Source organism: Letharia lupina (assembly GCF_014066315.1).
Source record: "Letharia lupina isolate WasteWater1 chromosome Unknown contig_2, whole genome shotgun sequence".
NCBI lineage: Eukaryota > Fungi > Ascomycota > Lecanoromycetes > Lecanorales > Parmeliaceae > Letharia > Letharia lupina.
The window spans coordinates 2,251,296-2,271,999 of NW_023502971.1; the positions used below are offsets into that span (position 1 = coordinate 2,251,296).

At 31.2% G+C, this 20,704-nt stretch overlaps 1 protein-coding gene across 1 annotated transcript; it reads right to left on the bottom strand.

The window, feature by feature from the left end:
* Positions 1-281: 281 nt before the first annotated feature.
* HO133_004724 (uncharacterized protein) lies at positions 282-4,344 on the bottom strand (the record flags this gene model as incomplete). Its single annotated transcript, XM_037295638.1, is given in 4 exon segments — positions 282-330; positions 1,044-2,881; positions 2,959-3,241; positions 3,260-4,344. The coding sequence occupies 4 exon segments, from the start codon at positions 4,342-4,344 to the stop codon at positions 282-284; spliced, it is 3,255 nt and encodes a 1,084-aa protein (XP_037157639.1).
* Between the last annotated feature and the right edge of the window lie 16,360 nt (positions 4,345-20,704).

Genomic DNA, 20,704 nt, shown 5'->3' on the forward strand with positions numbered 1-20,704 from the left:
CAATCAGGGACAAGCTATTCGATTTCCGCCAGGTAGAAGTCGATCGAACGATTGGATAGGGTAGTTGGTGTGGCATCGGTCTACATTTGAGACAGTACCTGGCTCGTTCTGGATTACAAAGCACGAGTTGGCAGTAATGATGGGATTGCCGGGCGATGGAAACGATTCCGCAGTCCCCTATTTAGTCGGAGTGGGTTTGGGACTGTAAGAGTGTTGGTCTTAGGGTCCTCGGAATGTTTACGGAAAGATCAATATCAACTTTTTCCTCTAACAATCATCCATCACACCCTTTTTGGGGATGAAAGAGTATTTAATCTCGGTATCCTCGAACTGTTTACAGAGAGAACAGTGGTATATTAGCTCAGTCTACACATTGATTTCCGCCACCTAGCCCTTCCCCTTTGCGGCCCACAAGCTCTTGACGTGCATACATTGCAAATGATATTGAACTGAAAATGGTGACCCTGGTCAAGATTCTCATGCCATATCATGCTTGAGCTTAGCGTCTACTTGTTACTATGCCGAATAACATGACTCAAATTCTTGCCACAACCTAATTGGCGTAGATATCTATTTGGACTATCAGACGGACAACGTAGCTCGCCCTTACCTGTCCTTCGTCAGTGCAAACCAACCAATCCTTGCTCATGGCATTCAGAAGGCAGCGCAGTACCGCTCGGCTCACAAGAGGAGGCAAAGACTGATATCCTATATATCATCAAAAGACGGGCTGCAGCCGAGCTATGAAAGTGCAGAGAGGGAAGGCGGCTCGTCAACATCGTCTGCCCTCTCCATCGGTCATATAGGAGAGGCACACAATGGCACCGGGTCTTCTAACGCGCGTTCCATTTCCTCTTCGGCGAGCGCCAAATTTGGTATGGTATGTGGGAAGAATTGTCAAGTATGGAGAAGATATTGTGAGTAAGTAGCCTATCCAACGGTATTATTTGATTTAGTAGAAAGGTATATAAAAGGTAGAAAATAGCTATATACACATAGTTATTGAGCACACAAACCCCACAAAAGCCATCAGAAACACCAACCCCACCGACCCCACCATCCCATTCCCCAGAAACAACCCTTTCAGCCTCGCCGCCCTCCCTTCAAAAACCTGCACACCACCGCTCGTACCATTCGTACCTCCCAACCCAGCACTCCCCACCGTCGACGACGGCGGGCTACCAGTAACCGAGCCAAACGGCCCGTTCGACCCAAACGCCCCCATTATCAGCCCCTCCAGTCCCACACTACCACCACTGCTCTGCAGCGCAATAGTCTTCGACCCAACCACCACGGACCCAGCCGTATTAAGCGACACGAGGGTCCCGCCCAGCGTAATCCCCGAAGCGCCAGGCGTCAAAGTGGTGCCTGCAATAGCGATTCCGTGAGGCGAGGCGGTGATGACGTGGTTTGCTATGGTTGTTGTGAGGGGGAGAGGGGATGCGGAGAAGAGAGGGATGGTTTGGGAGCCGAGGAGGAGGGCGCTGGCCGTGTTGAGGGAGAGGAATGTTCCGGAGATGGTGGTGCCCGGGGATCCGGGGGTGAGAGAGCTGCCGGCTATGAGGAGGAGGTTTGGGGCGGCGGTGATGGGCTCGTTGGCTATGGATGTGGTGGTTGTTAAGGGGGTTTTTGTGGAAGGGAGGGGGATGGTTTGAGCGTTTAAGAGGAATTGGCCGGCTGGGTTGAGGGAGAGGGTTGTTCCGTCGATGGTGGTGGCGGGGGCTCCGGGGTTGAGAGTGGTGCCTGCGAGTGCGACGGCGTTTGGCGCTGCGGTGATGGCTTGGCCGGCGATGGTGGTGGTGATGGGGGTTGGGGCTAGGGCTGGGGCTGCGAGAGGGAGCGTGCTGGTGCCTACGATGAGAGCGGAGGATGCGAGTCGGATTGGGGTTCCGGATACGGTTATTGGGGGTGCTCCTCTTGTTAGAGTGGTACCTGCGACCGCGATCGCGTTCGGTGCGGCGGTGATGACGTGGCCTGCGATAGTGGTGGTTATGGAGTTGGGACCTGCGGAGGGGAGAGGTATGGTAGATGCACCTATAATGAGAGCGGACGGACCGAGTTGTATTGGGGTTCCGGAGACGGTGATTGGTGGGGCTCCTGCGGTCAAGGTAGTGCCTGCAATGGAGATGCCATGAGGAAGCGGCTGCACAGCTTGGTTGTTTATAGTCGTGGTTTGGCCTTCGGCCAAATTGTCGAAAGGATTTGCGTCATTGTTCTGCTTTGGGTCCGATTGTGCTACTGCTCCTGCATTCTGGGTTAGTCCTTGACTATCATCGGCTTGGTTGGGATCGCTATTGGGCTTGGGATCTGTTTCTTGTCCAGGATCTCGACTGTTATCATTGCCTTCTTTTGGGCTATTACTTTGGTTGGGATCGCTGGCTTGCTTAGGATCTCCAACTGAACTTGAATCAGAACCATGTTTGGGATCAATGCTTTGCTGAGGATCGTTATTTTGTTGAGGGTCGTTGCCCCCTTTGAGATCGCCGCTTGATTCTACAGGATTAGACAGCGGCTGGGACGGCTGACTCTCGTGAGTTGCAGGGTCATTAGGGTGAGGGCCATTCTGCTTTGGGGGAACCGAAGTTGTTGTAACTGTAGCCTTTGGCTGATCCAACGTAGGGACATTCGCAGGTATAGGTATTGACGTTTCGGTGCCGACTATCTGTCTAGCTTCTGAAGTTAAAGTAGGACTTGGCACTGGCGCCCAAGGATGAGCTTTCGGCTCATTTTGCACGATAGGTGGGGCTAGTGCTGTTTCAATCGTCAGGGCACTGGGGGGATCATAGGCTGTGAAGTAGTCGTAGTCGCATTTAGAGAACCAAGGAACAATCTCCTTCAGTTTACTGGGCATAGCAATAAGAGGGCGGTACGGTTCACCGGGCTGTGGTTTGTACCAGTTTTGTTCCTAAGATGATTGCTTCAGCTCGATACGTGATAAACTTGACGACGAGTAGGTACCATTACGCTTTGCGGCGGGCAAGGCAGATCGTTGAAATTAAAACTTTTTGTAGAAAATGGATTTCCACCATTAACGTCATTGCCGAGCCCAGCATTGCCAAGCCCATAAGGCCCCCCAAGTGGCCCAGCGATCGTTGATAGTTCTCCAGGGTCGAAGGCGACCATCGTAGTCGATAGAACTACGCCGCCGCACTGGTCTGTTGCTGTTATTCCGTGGAATCTGGCGTACACAGACGGAGAGGTACTAACGCATTTGATATTCCCATTAGTGTGTGAAACCTTTCTATAAGTAGAGACTTACAAAGTGAAATTGCCTGACACAATGGTAGTCACTGGTAAACTACCATTGTGGGTAACGGAAGCCGGGGTGATTAAAGTGTGATCTCGTGCGTGCATTGTTGCATGCTTGTCACGAATGTCTGCGGATATATTCGACCCCTGGGACATTAAGTCACTGACGGTACATGGTGATGGGGACCATGGATCGAATAGTGAGGCCTTAATTAGCAAAGAGCCGATAGTCGAGATACTAGCTGTTATAGTCACTACTGGATACGTAATAGCAGAACTATATCGGGTGATGTAGTCCGTTTCCATGCTGGCATCGCAACCCCAGTAGGTAGTAGTCTCATTGTTGGAGTCCACGGTCTTTGTAGCACCATAACCAAGTGGTCTGATGCTGTCCCCAATGATGCTGAGACACGACGTGTTGACAACAGGCTCGGGCCAGTAGTAGACATCTACATTCTTAACGTCAAGCTCGCATTCGCCACAGCAAGATGGATTGGCCCCTGACATGATGTGGTAACTATAGGGGTCCATTTGAATAGCCACATGGGAATCAGGATCGAGGAGATCCGTGGTATTTACAGCCCATTCCGTATTGGCTGTTACACATTGTCTTGATCTCATCCAATTTTTCATGCTTTGAAACTCGGACGTGCTATCCGAAGAATTGTGTATGTCGCAGGTCGACGAATTCCCTAAATTTATCGATCCCGCCTCGATGAAGCATTTGTTCCTTAGAAGATCGCCTTGAAATGTGGGATCAAAGAATTTATCTATTGCTAAGGTCCTATCCCCTGGGCAGGAAGGATCCCACAATACGCACTGATCGTTCACACCTGTGGCGTTCGTCGTTCTCACAGATTCGTTGTTCTGTTTGGACGGGCAGTGACCGCCTGCAATCGCACAGGTCCCCGAATTGAGACTCTGGTTGGTGTTGATGCTCTTATAATTTCCAGCGTAACTGGGATTGAGGTAAGATGAGGTTGGGGGGACGGTAGTGGCACTGGCTATGCGATAGGTATGATTGTTGACTACACTTCTAGATGCGGAGGTGAAGGAGCTGCTGTGGGTCTGTACCAAAGGTGAAGCTGCGGACATATTCGATGCAGATATGACAGAAGGCCATGAAACTTGTCTTGACAGCGTGTGACGTGCAAGGGTGATATGATTATCATGTTTCAGTAGAGACAGGAGTAATAGAAACTTGATAAAGCAGAGCATTATTTCGCGCACCACGAAGAGAATGACCAATAAGGATCTCGACAACAAGCCAAATAAGCCTTTAAGAGCACTGCGAGAATCTCCAAGAGGAACGACAGCCCTTATACACGGGAATTTGAAGGGACCGACAGGACAGTGGACTCGAAGAACTTTTTCTGCGGAAGCGAAATTGCCATTGAGCATAGAGACTGGAACGTGTGCATTCGAAAGGGGCCATAGGAGATCTTTGCAAGGTTACCAAACCACCGCAGCATCCCAGCAGAAATGCAACCACGGCTATAAATTTTGAAATCCTTTTCTAATTTTAGTTCCATCTTTCGTAAAATGGTCGCGCACCTTTGCGGTAAATGTAGCCTGACCGCACTCGTTGATGAGCGTCTTCATTCTAGACCCATAGCAAGATTATACATCAGTCCTTGTTTCACAGTGCTCGAATCCTTATAGCGCGGGGATACTTGCCAGTCGATGCAGTAAATGAGCAGAACTACGAAGAGCCTGTCACATGTATGTCAGACTGATGTTTCAGCCTTCTTGAGCTAGTGTTCTCCATTATTCAAGATTGGAGGAGCCAAATGTAATCATAAAACTCAGCCGCATGCGAAGATTTGGCCTGCCAAAAAGTCCGTATTATGCATAAGCTGAACATGATCTTCAGCTCATGCATGCTTTGCCCTGGCCAGCACACACATTTCGCCATAGTAACAAAAGCCTGATCCTGTGCCACATTTTGGGAACCTGAGTAAAGTGATGGGCCAGAGGCTGCCCTATGCAAGTCCATGGCCGAAATATGGTGTTGCTTGACGTAGACCACCTTGATAGAGAAATAGTAATTCTGGCAGCAGATTGAAACAAGCGTGTCATTTTATCAAGCAAAGTCATAAATGGCCAACTAATGCTTTGTACCTTACGAAACTCTAACGAGAGGTCCTTATGTTTTTACGTTTTTGTGCGTAACCGCACCACCGTATTATCACCGATTTTCCTATATACCGACATAATCCATTAAGGTGCCGAGGGTGGGTATCAAAAGTCCCTGCCGATTGTCCGGCGCTACTCCTATTTGCAAAACCATTTACGAGAGCGCCCGTTTAATAGCTATCCCACCAAAATTTCGTCGTAATCACCGTTAAATAAATATAAAAGATATTTCGTTATATAGATATTATAATAGTTATTCTATCTTTCTAATTAAGCTAGAATTAAAGTTATTTAATTAATAATATAATATAAGTATATAAAGAAATCCTTCTTTTATTATATTTATAAATTATATTATTATCGCTATATTATTTAAATAATTACTTAAAAAGAAGCTTAATAATCTTAAAAAGTCTTTTATAAGAAAGAGGCGTATAAATACTCTATTAATTATTAATAATAAGTAATTTTCGCTCTTTTAGAATATAGTTATAGAGAGAGAAGTAGTAATAGATATCTCTATTATATCTATTTTTAAAGTACTTAATTTAAGATTTATAATAATATCTTATAAGCTAATAATATTATAATTAAGATTTAATAAATCGAAGTCTTTTAAATAATAGCGTTTTAAATTAATAATTAATTTTTTTCTAAATTTTATAGAGCTTAGTTTATTGCTATTAAATTAGCTTTCTAAGTTTTTAAATAGTATATCTCTATTAAATCTTTTAATTAATAAATAATATTTTATTAATTTAAAGTTAATCTTTAATTAAATACTTATTAATAAGAATTTAATTGTTAGAGGAAGCAAGGGCTTTCATCAAGTAAGGGCTTTCGTCAAGTAAAGCTTAATAAGGAATTACTTATTTAGAAAGTAGATTCTTTATCAATATAATTAATTAAGTTATTTTATATTAATTAGATTATTACTTCTAGCAAATAATAGTAATATCGAAATTATTTTATTAGTATTATTTCTTTACTTAATAAGTATTAAGAGATTTAATAATTAAGTTTATTATTTTCTAATAAGTACTAGCTAGAAAGTATTATAATTCTTTAATAAAGTCTTTCACTACGCTATAAGAATAGCTTCGATATATATACTTTTGAAATAGCTGTTTTCTTTTCTTATAAACCTTTCTTTTTTAAAAAAATCCTTTAATCGTCTACTCGACGATATCGTTAATCTACTTTATACTAAAATCGCTAAGCTTTCGTTATCTATTAAGAAATTTCTTTTAAATTAATAATCTTATTATATCTTCCTTCTTAAGAAAGAAAGCTTCTTTATCGACGATCTCGTTATACTTTTTTTTTTAAGAAAGAAACCTCTTCTAAGAAAGAAGCTTTTTCTTAAGAAAGTTAAATTTTAACTTATTTAATTCTCACTTCGTTTTCTACTTTTATAGTTATCGATATCATCGATTAATCTTTATAATAATTTTTTTAAGATTCTTAATCTTTATAGTAAATCTCATTTTTAAAGATACTATAATTCTTATATTTTAGCTTTCGAAATTTATCGAAAGTAATCACTCTTTTATAAATCTTTTTAATAAGAATACTTATTATCTAATTACTCGAATTATTAGAAATAACTTTAAACCTTCTTAAATTAATTGAGATATCTCCGCGAGGGACGAATATATTAGAATATAATTACAATTTATAGAAGTATTAAGCTAGTTTTATAACTAAGTTATTAATAAGTTTACTCTTCGAGACGTTCTTAATATCTTCGAAAGAAATATTCTAGTATTTCACCGACTTAAGAATCCTCCGTTTATTAATATTACTTTATATACTTTTTCTATAATCACCCCTTTCGAATTAATAACGTTAAATTTCTTCGAAGATATTAGATTTATTATTAGAGTTATATCTACGAAAGAGACTATTTATACTTATCTTATTAAATCTAAAATACCTTTTTAAGAAAATTAATTTTAAAGAGAGTCCGGATTCTCGTAGTAATAATGGATTACACTATAAGGATTACTTTGAAACGTTACTTCTTAACTTAAGTCACCGAGTTCGCTAGACGATTCTAGCCTTTTAAGAAATAACGCTGTGAGAAATAAAGATAATTCGTTATATCTAAAAGCTAATAATATTAATTTCTTTAATTTTATCTTTAAAGGAGAAGAACCTATTATTAATATAGGCTAATATACTTTTTATAAGAATATCTATATCTTCGTAGACCGGCTTAAGGATATTACTACTATTAAAGGCTATAAAAAGATTCGAGAAATCTTACTAACGTGTTTCCGCGGTGAGACTTTAATCTAATACTTTATCGAGTTTATAGAGTTTAAAAAGATATTATTAAGAATAGCTTCGTTAAAAGCTTAATTCGAATTCTTAACGAAGTAATTTAAGAAAAGAGCTTTTATAATAGTTTAATATCTTTAAACTAAACGCTATATTATAAGTAATACTAGAAATAATAAATTAATATATTCTTATATTTAAAATATTTTAAAATATATAAAGGCTATCGAGTTTATCTTTATCTATAATTAGCTAATTATAGCTTAAAATAATCTTTTACTAGAATTTCGATAAGATATTCTTAAATCGATATCGTCGACTATCTTAGATTAATTTCTAGATTAAATTAACGCTAAGTCGAGTATTTAGTTTAAAATAATATAATAAAATTATAATCTTCTATAGTATATTAATTAAAAAGTATTAACGCTACTTAAGTAGTCTAATTAGTATATAAATAATAATTTTCGTTAGAGTAAATTTTTAAAGCTATCTTTTTTTTCTTTCTCGTACTCTTAATAGTAGTTTTATTAAGGATTTCTATCGAGATATAATAATTATAGAAATAACTTTACTAATTAGTCTAATCAGTTCTATTAATAATAGTAATTAAATTCTATCTTATCGATTTCTCGATAATTTTTATAAATTATAGAAGGAGATATTAACTCGTTCGATTCTTAGATATTATTAAATTAGTAGAATCCTCGCTATAAAGATAATAGATTTAGAAGATAAGTAAATAAATTAAATATCGGATTTTTTAATTATAATTAAAATAGATTACTATAATAATAGAAGATAATATATTAAGCTAGTAAAGAAGAATTATTACTATCTTCTTACGACGATATTAAATCTAAATCTATATTTTAGAATAAGAATATCTATTAGAATCTAAGCGAGCCTAATAATTACTATATTAACGAGGATTTAGATTATTATTAATTTCGCTAGAAAGACGAAATAGATAAATACTTCGTAGAAGCTATAGAGTATTTTATTAATATAGCTAAGATTATTCTTATTTTAGCGGCTAACTATTAATATTATTATTATTATAAGATTTTCCTCTTTAATAATAGATTTCACCGCTATCTCGATAATCTAGATCGAGATTATTATTTTAAATCTTTCTTATACTTAAACTTTCTATTTAAGAAATACTCGAAAATTTCTTTTATAATCTAGATATATTCTTTTATCGAGAAATTATCTAGAAATTTTTATTCTTTTATTAAGGAATCTTTTATTAAAGAACCTTATAAGTCTAATCTCGAAGAATAAAGTTTTATTAGAAAAGTTATTAAGTTGTTAGTTAACTTTACTTCTAAGATTAGTATCGATTATATTTTTTATAACTATTACTACGTAAGAGCTACTATTAAGCTATTACTCGATAAAAAAGTTAAAAAGAGTTATTTAGATATAGGCTACTTCGTTATTCTAATAAATTAAACTTATCTAAGTAAGGTATTTTTAAATTTATTAGTTAAGAATATAGCTAGCTTTATTATAATAAGGGATTTAGAATCTAATAGATATAAAACCTCGAAATACGTAGTTATATCTCTCTACTTTTTTAATAAAAATACTATAATTATAACGTCGTCGAGGGAAATCTATATCGTTAATAAATTTAAGGTAAATATTCTAATTAATATAAATATTATAATATCTAAAGAGATTAATATTCTTATTTCTTAATCGAGGGCGTTAATTAATAGTTATTAGATATTCATATTAATAGAAGTTCGTATTAGAGAAGGCCGTATCGTTATATATCTTATATATATTAAAAAGTTTATTATTATTTCTCTATATTCTTAGATATAGATATTAATATATTATACTTTCTTATTAGAATATAATTTTTTTTTCGAGCTAAATTATATAGATCTAACGCTTTATACTTATCTTATTAACTTCTTTATAATTATAATACTAATTAAAAATAACTTAAATCGATTAATTAAGATATCTAGAAATCTTCGCTTAGATATTATATAGAAAGTAGAGTTTAATAACTACTACTATATTATATCCGAGAAGAAAGATATTATTAAATTTACTAATTAATAATTTAGAAATAAATATTAGAAGAATTAAATTAAACGCGTCTTTAATAAAATTATTATAATATCTATCGTTACTATGCTAGCGATTACTATATATTTTATAATATCGCTATTAGCGAAAGTAGCGATTTCTAATATAATATCTATTATCGAAATATCTATAAAATTCTTTAATATTTCTAGAGATTCTAGTATTTTAGAAAACATTAGAGTTTTTACTTTTATAACTTTCTTTTATTCGATTCTAAAAATAACGATTATTACTATAATTATAAATATAATCTTATTAAATAGAGTTACGATTTATAGCGATAGTTCTTTTATTAAGAAAGTAGTTAAGAAATTTCTAACGCTTTAATAAGAAGACGACTTCGCTAATTTATCGAAGTAAGAATAGATATATATTTTATTAAAATCTAATTAGAAAAAGAATATTAATAAGACGACGAGAGTTTACTCTCTTAATACGAAATCTAAAGATATTATTAATAGAATATTTAATAAGCTTTACGAGTAAGAAAGATTAAACTAAACTATCGAAGTAACATCTTTTAACTTTCTAATTTTCATTATCTATAGAATTATACTCGACGATTTTAGAAAAGAACAAGTTATTATTAATATTTGGGGATTAAATACTATTATCTAGATAGATATCTACTCTTTATTTTTATAGTTAAATTTAATATTATTAATAAAAAGCTATTAATATCTTAGCGTTATTAATTACATAAGCTTCTTTTATTAATAGCGCGTATATTTTATTAATCGCTATAAACTTATAATTATAAGTTATCGTAATTAGAAGATTTTTAATATAGTAGTTATAAATTATAAAAATTCGCTAGTTTATATATAAAGATAGATAGATAGATTACTTCGCAAGTTTAGATGATTTATTAAAGCGTATATTAATAATATTATTATCTATTTAAGAATCTTTAAAAAGTATCTTAATTATCTTTATTAGATCTTCGGCCTTTTCGTGAAATTAGAGATATCTATAAATTCTAAAAAGTTATTTTTTAGTTATTTATTAATATATTTACTTAAGTAGAAAGTCGATTCTTTTAGATTTTAAATCGTTAAGAATAAATTATAAATAATTATTAAGCTCTTATTTTTAGAAACTCTTTTTAAATTAAAAATCTATTTAAGAATAATAGATTAATTATATAATTATATCGCTAACTATACTATTATAGTAAAGTCTCTTTAAAATTAAAAAACTATAATACTTATTATATTTCTTAGAGTCGAATAAAAAAGAAAAAACTTTATTTCTCGCTTCGTTTTTAGTTTATTAATTAATATTAAGAAAGCTACTTTTTAAGCGCTATAGTAAGTATCATTAATCTTATTATTTCTAATTTATTTTAATAATAAAATTATACTTTATATAAATCTTAATATTAATAAATTTAAATTTAATATTATAATTTATTATATTAAAGAAGAGCTTATCGATAATTATCTTAAACGCTTTTAAGTTTAATTAATCTTATTCTTAAGTCGTTTTTTTAAGAATATCGAAATAAGATATTAATTTATAGAAGTTGAAATCGCTAGGATTATATAAATACTTCGAAAAATAAAATATATAATCGAGTTAGTACTAAAGATAGTAATTTATATAAATTACGACTTTACTCTCGATATATTTAAATAAATATTCTTATCTACGTCTTTAACGATAAAATTAAATCTTCACTTTATTCGAATATTAAAATTTATTTAATATTTTCGAAATCTTAAGTTTCGTTATAAATTAAGAAGAAAATATATTATACTAGACGCTTTATTAAGACTTTCGAATTACACTATTATCGAAGTAATAGCTTTCGATTAAGATATTATTAAAGAACTCGATACTTTATATAACTACGCTTATATTATTATTACTCTTATAAAATTAAGTCTAAAGCTATATTAATAGATTCTTAATAATTATTAGAAGAATTTAGAATAGTATAAAATCTTAGAAACTCTTAATTTTAATAATTAAGTCGATAAGAATATCGCTTCTCTTTCTTTTTCTTAAGATAGCGATAATCTTATATAAAAAGTCGATATATTAATTAATAATTATACTTTTACGTCGAGTTAACTTTATATATTATTCTTCTATATATAAATCTTTTTTAAAATTATTTACTCTAATTAATTCTATTATATTAAATTCGCTAAATATTATAAAAGTATATCTCGCTAATAATATATATATAGTCTTATACGCTAGCTATAGAAGTATATTCGATATTATTCTTAATACTAGCTCTATTAAATATCTTAATATCTATTATATAAATCTCTATAATCTATTTTTATCTTATCTATATTATTTTATATCTTAATAATTAATTTTATTCTTATCTTACTAACTTCTATTAAAGGCTATAATATAATTATATTTATTATTAATAAATTTTCTAAAAGAATTATAGTAATTTCTAATAAGTCGACTTTTATTATTAAGAATTAAATATATTATTTACTCTAACGACTTCGAAAGATTAACTAAAAATTATTAAAGTAAATTATTTTAAATTATAATTATAAGTTTTTTAGTAAATTATAAAAGACTTTTTTTATTAAGTTAGACGTTAAGTTATTATACTCAATTATCTATTATTTATAAATCGATAAATCTAATAAGCGTATTAATTAGACTATTAAGATCGCTATTCGCTTTTAGATATCTACGCTTAACGATATTATAGTCTAACTAATTATAATTTTAACTATTTAAATAAACTATAATAACGCTATCTCTACTCCTTTAAGTAAATCTTTAAATAAAGTTTTTTATAATTTCTTATTAAATTAGTTATTAGATCTCGACGTCTATAAAAAATAACTAATATTAAAAAATATCGCTCGCCTCGAAGTATCGAATACTATCGCCTTTATTTAGATAAATTCGAAGTTTTATTATAATTAATAATATTAGTCTTAATTCTTTTATATAAATAATTACGTATTTCTATAATTATATCGTAATTATAATATTTTAGCTATTTAGCTTATTAAAAGAAAATATAATTTATAATTCGTTAATTTCTTTAAGATTCTTAAACGAGTTAAGTATTTTATTTATCGATTAGATATTTCTAATAACTAAAGAGTATATTCGATTTTTATTATAATATAATTAAAATTATATCTAAATTCTTAAATCGATTTATATACTCGGCTTTAATCTCGTCTTAATAAATTATCTTCTATCTTTATCGAAGATAATATTAAAATTTTTAGATTCTAGAAACTTAACTAACTTCTAAATAAGCGCGTTATTATTAAAGAAAAAGATTTTATTATAGAATATTTTATTAAATAAAAAGAGTATAAGTTATAGTATAATAAGTAAATAAATATAAAGAATCTTAATAATACTTAAGAGTTAATTCGAGACTATAAGAATAAGTATATCGATATTCTTAATTTTATAAAAACGATAATATTTTAACTTTTAGAAGAAGCTTTAAAATCTTTTAGAAGTATTAAGAAAGCATCGAATTTTATATTATCTCGACTTCTAAAAAAAGCTTTAGAACCTCTTAGAAGTATCGAGGAAGTATCGAATTTTATATCGTCTCGACTTTTAAAAGAAGCTTTAAGACCTTCTAGAAGTATCGAGTAAGTATCGTATTTTATATCACTATTGTATTCTACGTCGTAAGAAATAATAACTTAACTTTTAAAAGAAACTTCGAGATTTTATTTAGAAATAATAGATTTTTAGTCGGAATAGAGATTAATAAGAGTGGAAATTTTAATTAGAAAACTCGTTTTTTAAGAAGTAATATTATATAGAAATAGGCGGATTACGAATACTTAAGCGTAAGAGTTTTTTTAAAAAATTCGATTTCTTAAAACTTTCTTTCTTAAAGAATTCGATTTCTCAAAACTTTCTTTCTTACTTACTACTTTTAATAAGAATATTACTTTTATTTTTTATTTATCGATATCTTATTAAGGGAAGTAAGAGCTTTTATTAAATAAGGGCTTTCGCTAAGTAAAGCTTAGTAAGAAATTACTTACTTAGAAAATAGATTCTTTATTAATATAATTAATTAAGTTATTTTATATTAATTAGATTATTACTTCTAGTATTAATTTTTTTAGAATAATTAGATAATCTATATAACTCTCGCTTATTATATTATAATCTTTCTTTTTCTTTTTCTTCTCTTAGCGTATAAGTAATTTTATTTATTATTTAATTAAATTTATAAATAATAATTAATAATAAGAAGAATATAGAGAAAAGAAAGTAATAGAAAATTTTAGAAAGTTAATAGTAGAAGAAGAATAAGAAATTAAAAAATAAGAAATTAATAAGTAAAAAACTAGTAAAATTAAGAGTAAAATTAAAGTTTTTTAACACTTTTATTTAAAAAGATAACTCGCTTAGTAAATAAGAGAAGAAGAAAATTATATTATATAAAATTAATATAAAATTATTTTTTTAATAATTATTTATAATAATAGAATTTAAAATAATAGACTTATAGACTTTATTAATATTTTAATAAACTTATATTTTATTAAATAGCTACTTAGCGTATAGACTATAAAGAATAAAATTAATCTTATTTTTATTATTAGATATAATATTTATACTTATTAAAAATATTTTAAAAAGAATTATAATAATTAGAATTACTCTAAATTAACTTACTATATTAATTACTTTAAAGATTTTTATAAATATTATTTTATTATATCTTAAAATCTAATTAGCTAGTTCGTAGTTATTTTAAAGAATTAAATTAATAAATTTATTATTAACTATTTATTTATAAGTATAATAATCGCTATATAGCGTAAATTAAAAAATAATTTAAAGAACAATATTCATAAAAAGAGAAATAAAAGAGAGAAGGAAAATTATATATTAGCTTCTATTATTACTTCTTTAACGATAATTATTTAACTTTCTATATTTATACTTTTATTAAATTCTATTATTAATCTTATAGATATTTAATCTTTATATTTTAAAGTCGAACTCGCTATATATAGCTATTACGTCTTTTAATATTTAATTAATTAAATTTATAATTATAGAATAATAATAACTCTTATTACTTTAGAATAAAAGATTATTAATTTAATATATATTAATTTAAAAGACTTTATTAAAGATATAAAGTTAAAAATTATATTATATAATTAGAAAGTCTTAAAGAATATAAAGAGAAAGCTATTAAATAAATTTTATAAATTTTATTATATCTAGAGATAAAAAGACGATAATTTCGAGTATAAATAAGAGAAATTAAATATTAAATCGAGTATTAAATATAATTTAATTAATAATATAAAGATATTTAAGCGTAGAAAATAGTCTACTCGCGCTTTACTATATACTTATATATCTTTAATCTCTATAATAAAATATATTATAATTATTATTAAGATTAAATTTTTTAATATCTAATTATAAAAGAAGAAAGAATTTGAGAGTAAATTAAATTAAGATAAAATATTACTTAATAATAAGAAAGATTATATAATATAGATAGCTAAATTCTTATAATTAGATTATTTTTTCGCTATATCTATCTTATCTTACGATCTATAGAATATATTACTTTTTCGAAAAAGATTATTTATATTATATCTATTCTTCTATATCTAAATAGCTAAATTTAAAAAATTATTATATTATTTATTATTAAAGTATAGAATAACTAGATCTTAATATCTCTTAATTTATATTTTAAGAATTAAAAATAAGATCTTAATCGAATTAAGATTAAGCGAGTATAGAAATAAATATTTTAATAATATATTTATATTATAATATATATAAATAAACTTAAAATAGTAATATATCGAGATATTATTATATATAATAATTAAAAGAAATTTACTTTTATTAAAGCTATCGTAATAAAAAAGAATATAATCTTATATAAAATTAATAAAAATCTTTTATATAATAAAGTTTTAGAGAATAATTTATAATAAACGCTAATAATAGACTCTATCTCTTTAATTATTTAAACTCTTTATTAATTTATAATCTTATATCTAGAAATATCTAATTATACTTTCTATTATCTATTAAACTTAATATTTAATTAATATAAAAAATAAGAGAATACTTATTAGTTTATTTATAAGTTATTAATTTATTTAGAAAGATTAATTAATTAACTTATTAATTAATTAGCGTAATAAACTATTCAATATATAGAAAGATATTATATTAATTAATTCTTCTTCTTATTTATTTATAAAATTAATTAAAATATTATAAAACTCTTTAAATAATATTCTTATTAATAATAAGATTAAATTTATTAAAAAGTATATATATTAATTTATCTAAATACGATATAAAACGCTCTTCGAGATATATAAATAGCTATTTTTTAATATATTAATTTATTACTCTAAAGCGTTTATTAAAGCTATTATTTAAAATAAAAATAATATTATATTCGCGCTAATAGAATCTTATACTCTATAAAATCTATATATTTATACTATATAAATTAGCTGAAATAATATTATTATTATAATTTTACTTAAATTTCTTTTAAATAAGAATATAAATAGATTTTAGAATTAATAATAATATAGTAATAGCGATAATAAGAACTTTTATACTCTATAAATACGCTAATAATTAGACTCTAATTTAGCTAATTCTCGAATATAGCGTATTTTAATTTCTTTTAAAATCTTAATTACTAAGTTTTTTACTACTACTATTTTTATAATTTAATTTAATTAACTCTTCTTTATCTAGCTATCTTCTTATCTCTATAATTTACTATCTTATTAACTTCTTTCTCTTTTTATTTAATATTATTTTAATTAAAATTATTATAAATAATATAGATTAATAAGAGATATTTTAATAAAGCTATATTATAAGATATATCTTATTATTATATTATATTCTTATAGATTAATCTTATATATAAAGATTTATTAATAAATTATTTAATAATATATTTCTAATATAGTTTAATTATTTAATATATTATATATAGAGAGTATAGTTATAAAGCTCTATTTTAATATATCTTAGTTTTTTTTTTTTTTACTACTCTATATAGAGATTTTACTTAATTTTTAAATAGTAATTATTTATAATCTACTTAAATAGCTATAATAATTATTATAATACCTACTTAAATATAATTCTATATCTATATAATACGAAATACCTCTTACGCATATTTAGCGGTAATCACGGCGAAAATTTAGTGAGATAACTGTCAAACGGGCGCTCCCGCAAATGGTTTTGTAAACAGGAGTATCACGGGGGAAAGTCGGCAGGGACTTTTGATACCCACCGAGCGGAAAGAATATCTTCGAAAGGGTAGCAAGGGTAGCAAGCCCGCCCCAGTGATACCTCCGGAGCTGACGTCAACAATACTGAAGTTATCTCCTTATATCCCAGAGACGCGTCAAGCTACTTTCTCGTTAGGATAACGTGAAAGAGCGAGTTTCCGCTTAGTGGGTGGCTATATTACGTCAAATGACGGGCTCTACTCGACAGCAGGGTGCTTAAGAGGCCCTGAAGGAGCTCGCTAATAATGGGCATGATATAGCCAGATTAGAGGTGCCTCCGAGGTGATATCGTATAGAGAATGCGGAGTAGATAGCCCCCCAATAAAACCCCCAATAAAACCCCTCTATGGCGACAGCGAGGTATCCCTGAACCCCCTATAGTAGACTGCCAACTCCGCTACATCCCCTATATAAATTCCGCTCTGACAGGTAGCAAGGTAGGCGGACTGCGATGGCTAGCCTGAAACCCTTCCCCACTCTATTCTCCGCCCTATTGCAAGTGATAGCGAGGTCGCTGACGACGACAACGATGTCTCCGCGACGTCGCGCTTTATTTTGGTGTGGCGCCTATACAAATCTGGCGCAGCCACCCTGAAACTATGCTAACGGTATTTTATTTAGCATTGGCTGAGGTATAGAAGCACCCGTCAATCCTATCCATGGAATCATACCCGACAGGTCCGACCTCGCTCTCCTCGCGACCGGCAAGGGCTTCTCATACGGGCGATTCTTGAGTGAAATCATCAACAGTGCTTTGAAGTGAGGCGCGAGCAGACGTCGGAGATGGCAGCAACGAGGATGGGAATGGCGAGCCGTTTGAGCCTCTCGTCACTGGACGCGTTGAAGGGAGACGTACAACTTGCGGACTTATGCGATGTCCCTCCATTTTTTCCTGTTTAGAGTTTGCTCACGTCACGCTTGATAGGTATGGCTAGGGAGCGAGACGCAGGTGCTCCACGTACCGGGGTTGTTAACTGGCCCTCGAACAAGTTCGTGTTAATTATGTTTTACACAGTTTCTAATACTCGCATTTACTAACAATCGGGCAGGTCACGTAGATCCCTATTTAGAAAAAATTCCAATGACTTGCTATAAATGCAAGCGCTCACTCGCTTACGCCGCTTGCATGCTGTGCCACAAAAGAGAGAACACATTGTTGAGTAAGAAAGCTGTCCGAACCTTGTAGCAAGATCTGCCCACTTATCTAAACATTTACAAACCAAGGATTACACGATCATGGTATCGTTTCGTGTCGTACATATTGTCGAAATGTGGCCCCCGCGCATCCCAGCCACCGTGTTTTTGGCCTCCGCGCATCCCAGCCACCATGTTTTCCAGCCACCTGATTTTGTACTGTATTTAGGACCTGGCCCCGGAGAGGTTTTGGAGAATCAATCCGTCCGTTCTATATATATCACATACCTGAAATTCTAACACATATCACACTGAGCGCCCGACCACAACCACGAGAGCCCACGTCTTCTTCTTGTTCATTATTATCATCAATCCATCGTCAGTAAATTCTTAGACCTAATGCTATACCTACATTCCTACTGATATCCTGATAAAATCAACCACTTACCCAATCGAATCCAATAGCTCGCCATGCCGCTAGATGGCCCTCGTTGGGGTCCCAAGGCCATCGCTGAGCGCGTGGGAGGTTCACCGCTTTGGCGTAAGCGTCTTTGTAGCTGGCCTGCTGGTCCCACAGCTCGTTTCACCCGTTCTGGTCACCGGCATGGTTCATTGTCTGTGTATGGCTTGGGAGCTGTTCGGGCGAATACCCGCTGTGGGACGCGCAGCCGGACCAAACGTGTGATGGACGTATGTACCGTCTCCGCCGGTACTGTGACGAACGAATCAGATCTAGAGCGTCCAGAACGCCTACATTCGAACTATGCTTGTTCTTCCGTAAAACCTAGGCGTCGGCGAGAGCATTTACCCTCTTGATAAGTCCAGCCATGAGTGGCCCATACTGACCTTTCAATCGTTTTATTTGGAGACTTCAAAGGTGATACCAATAACACTACCTACTTTTTGCCGACGGCTGTGACTTCCTAGGTGTCTGATCAACGCCGGAGAGACCGAGTTCGGCATTGTTGCCCGCAACAGCAACAACCGTAAAACAGGAGCCCGGGAAGATCCGGTCCATGTCTCGAATCTGTCGGTGCTTCCCATGTGCATCGCTCTAGTCTATGCAGTATCGGTCAATCCGAAGGTAGCGCGAAGCAAGGTTCTTTGTAAGTACGATCGCGTTTACGACAGTTTTGGCTACGGCCATGGTTAGGCACTCGTCAACGACTTGCTCCTCAGATTCTGTTGCTGTATCGCAATCCTTGCGCTCTGTACCCCATACGTAACCCAGCCGCAACATACGAGAATTTCGGTGGAGCGGAAACGATGCTGCGTTTGTCACTATCAATGACTCGGATCGATGGTGGCTGATCGTTACCTCTGATCAAGCATGAATACTGGCATAAAGTATCGCCGCATGAAGAAGTGTGGATTTCTTTTCTCGGCAATCCACCCACATTCGAAGAAGTCTGTAATCGACACCATCAGTCTGAATCCTAGGTTCTCCAAACTTGGACTCGAATGATAAAACTCCGGTGTTTTCAAGACGGATAACGCCTCATTCCCCGCGTCAAACGATGCCAATCCTTAGTATTCCTTAGCCGGTCTGGGGGTGCTTCTTTAAGCCCTTGCCGGGTAGCATTGCGATACACGTGGTATCAGTATTTTCCATAATACGGAGGTCGGTATTAAAAGTCCTAGACAGCGCTAAAATACTTGATACTCTTGATATTCTTGATACTTCTATATAATTATATTTATTTAACAATAATACTTTATATAATTTTATATATACTTATTAACTCGCTCAGCGAAGTCGTATAATCGTATATTATCTCTCTTACGACCTTCTCTATACTTATTACTATCTTTAAGATATATTATCTTTATAATATATCTCGATATTCGCTCTATTTACTTTTAAATCCTCTTTTAAATAAACTTATAATTTTAATAATATAGTTATTATCTTTCGACTTGCTTATAAATTCTTAATATATCTTTTTAAGTAATACGATATTTTATCTATAGTTAATAAGACTTAATTATATTAAGATTTAAAGAATTATTATATTAGATTATTCTAATAATATTAAATAATATAAATATCGCTTCTTAATACTTTAATGCGTATATCGAGACTTTATCTTTTATAACTATTATATTAAGTCTTTCTTATTTATACTTCTAAGCGAACTTTAGAAACTTTAAAATAAAAATCTATATCTAATAAGAAGAAGAAGTATAAGAAATATAAGCGTATATATCTTTTTCTGATAGCGATATTAATTAATTCCCTCCTTCTTTCTTTTAATAGTAACTTTCTTAATTTTAATAATAAAGTTTTATATAAGCTTCTTATTAAAAGGATTTCGAAGGCCTATACGTCTTATATTAATTTTAAATTTTTAAACTTATTTAACGTTAAATTTTAGAGTAATATTAATTTTAGCGAGATTCTTAATACACTTCTTCTTTTTAATAGTAATCTCGATTTTTTAGATATAATAAGAATTCTTTTTATTATAGAAAAAATATTCTTAGAATATAAACTCTATAGTATCTATAAA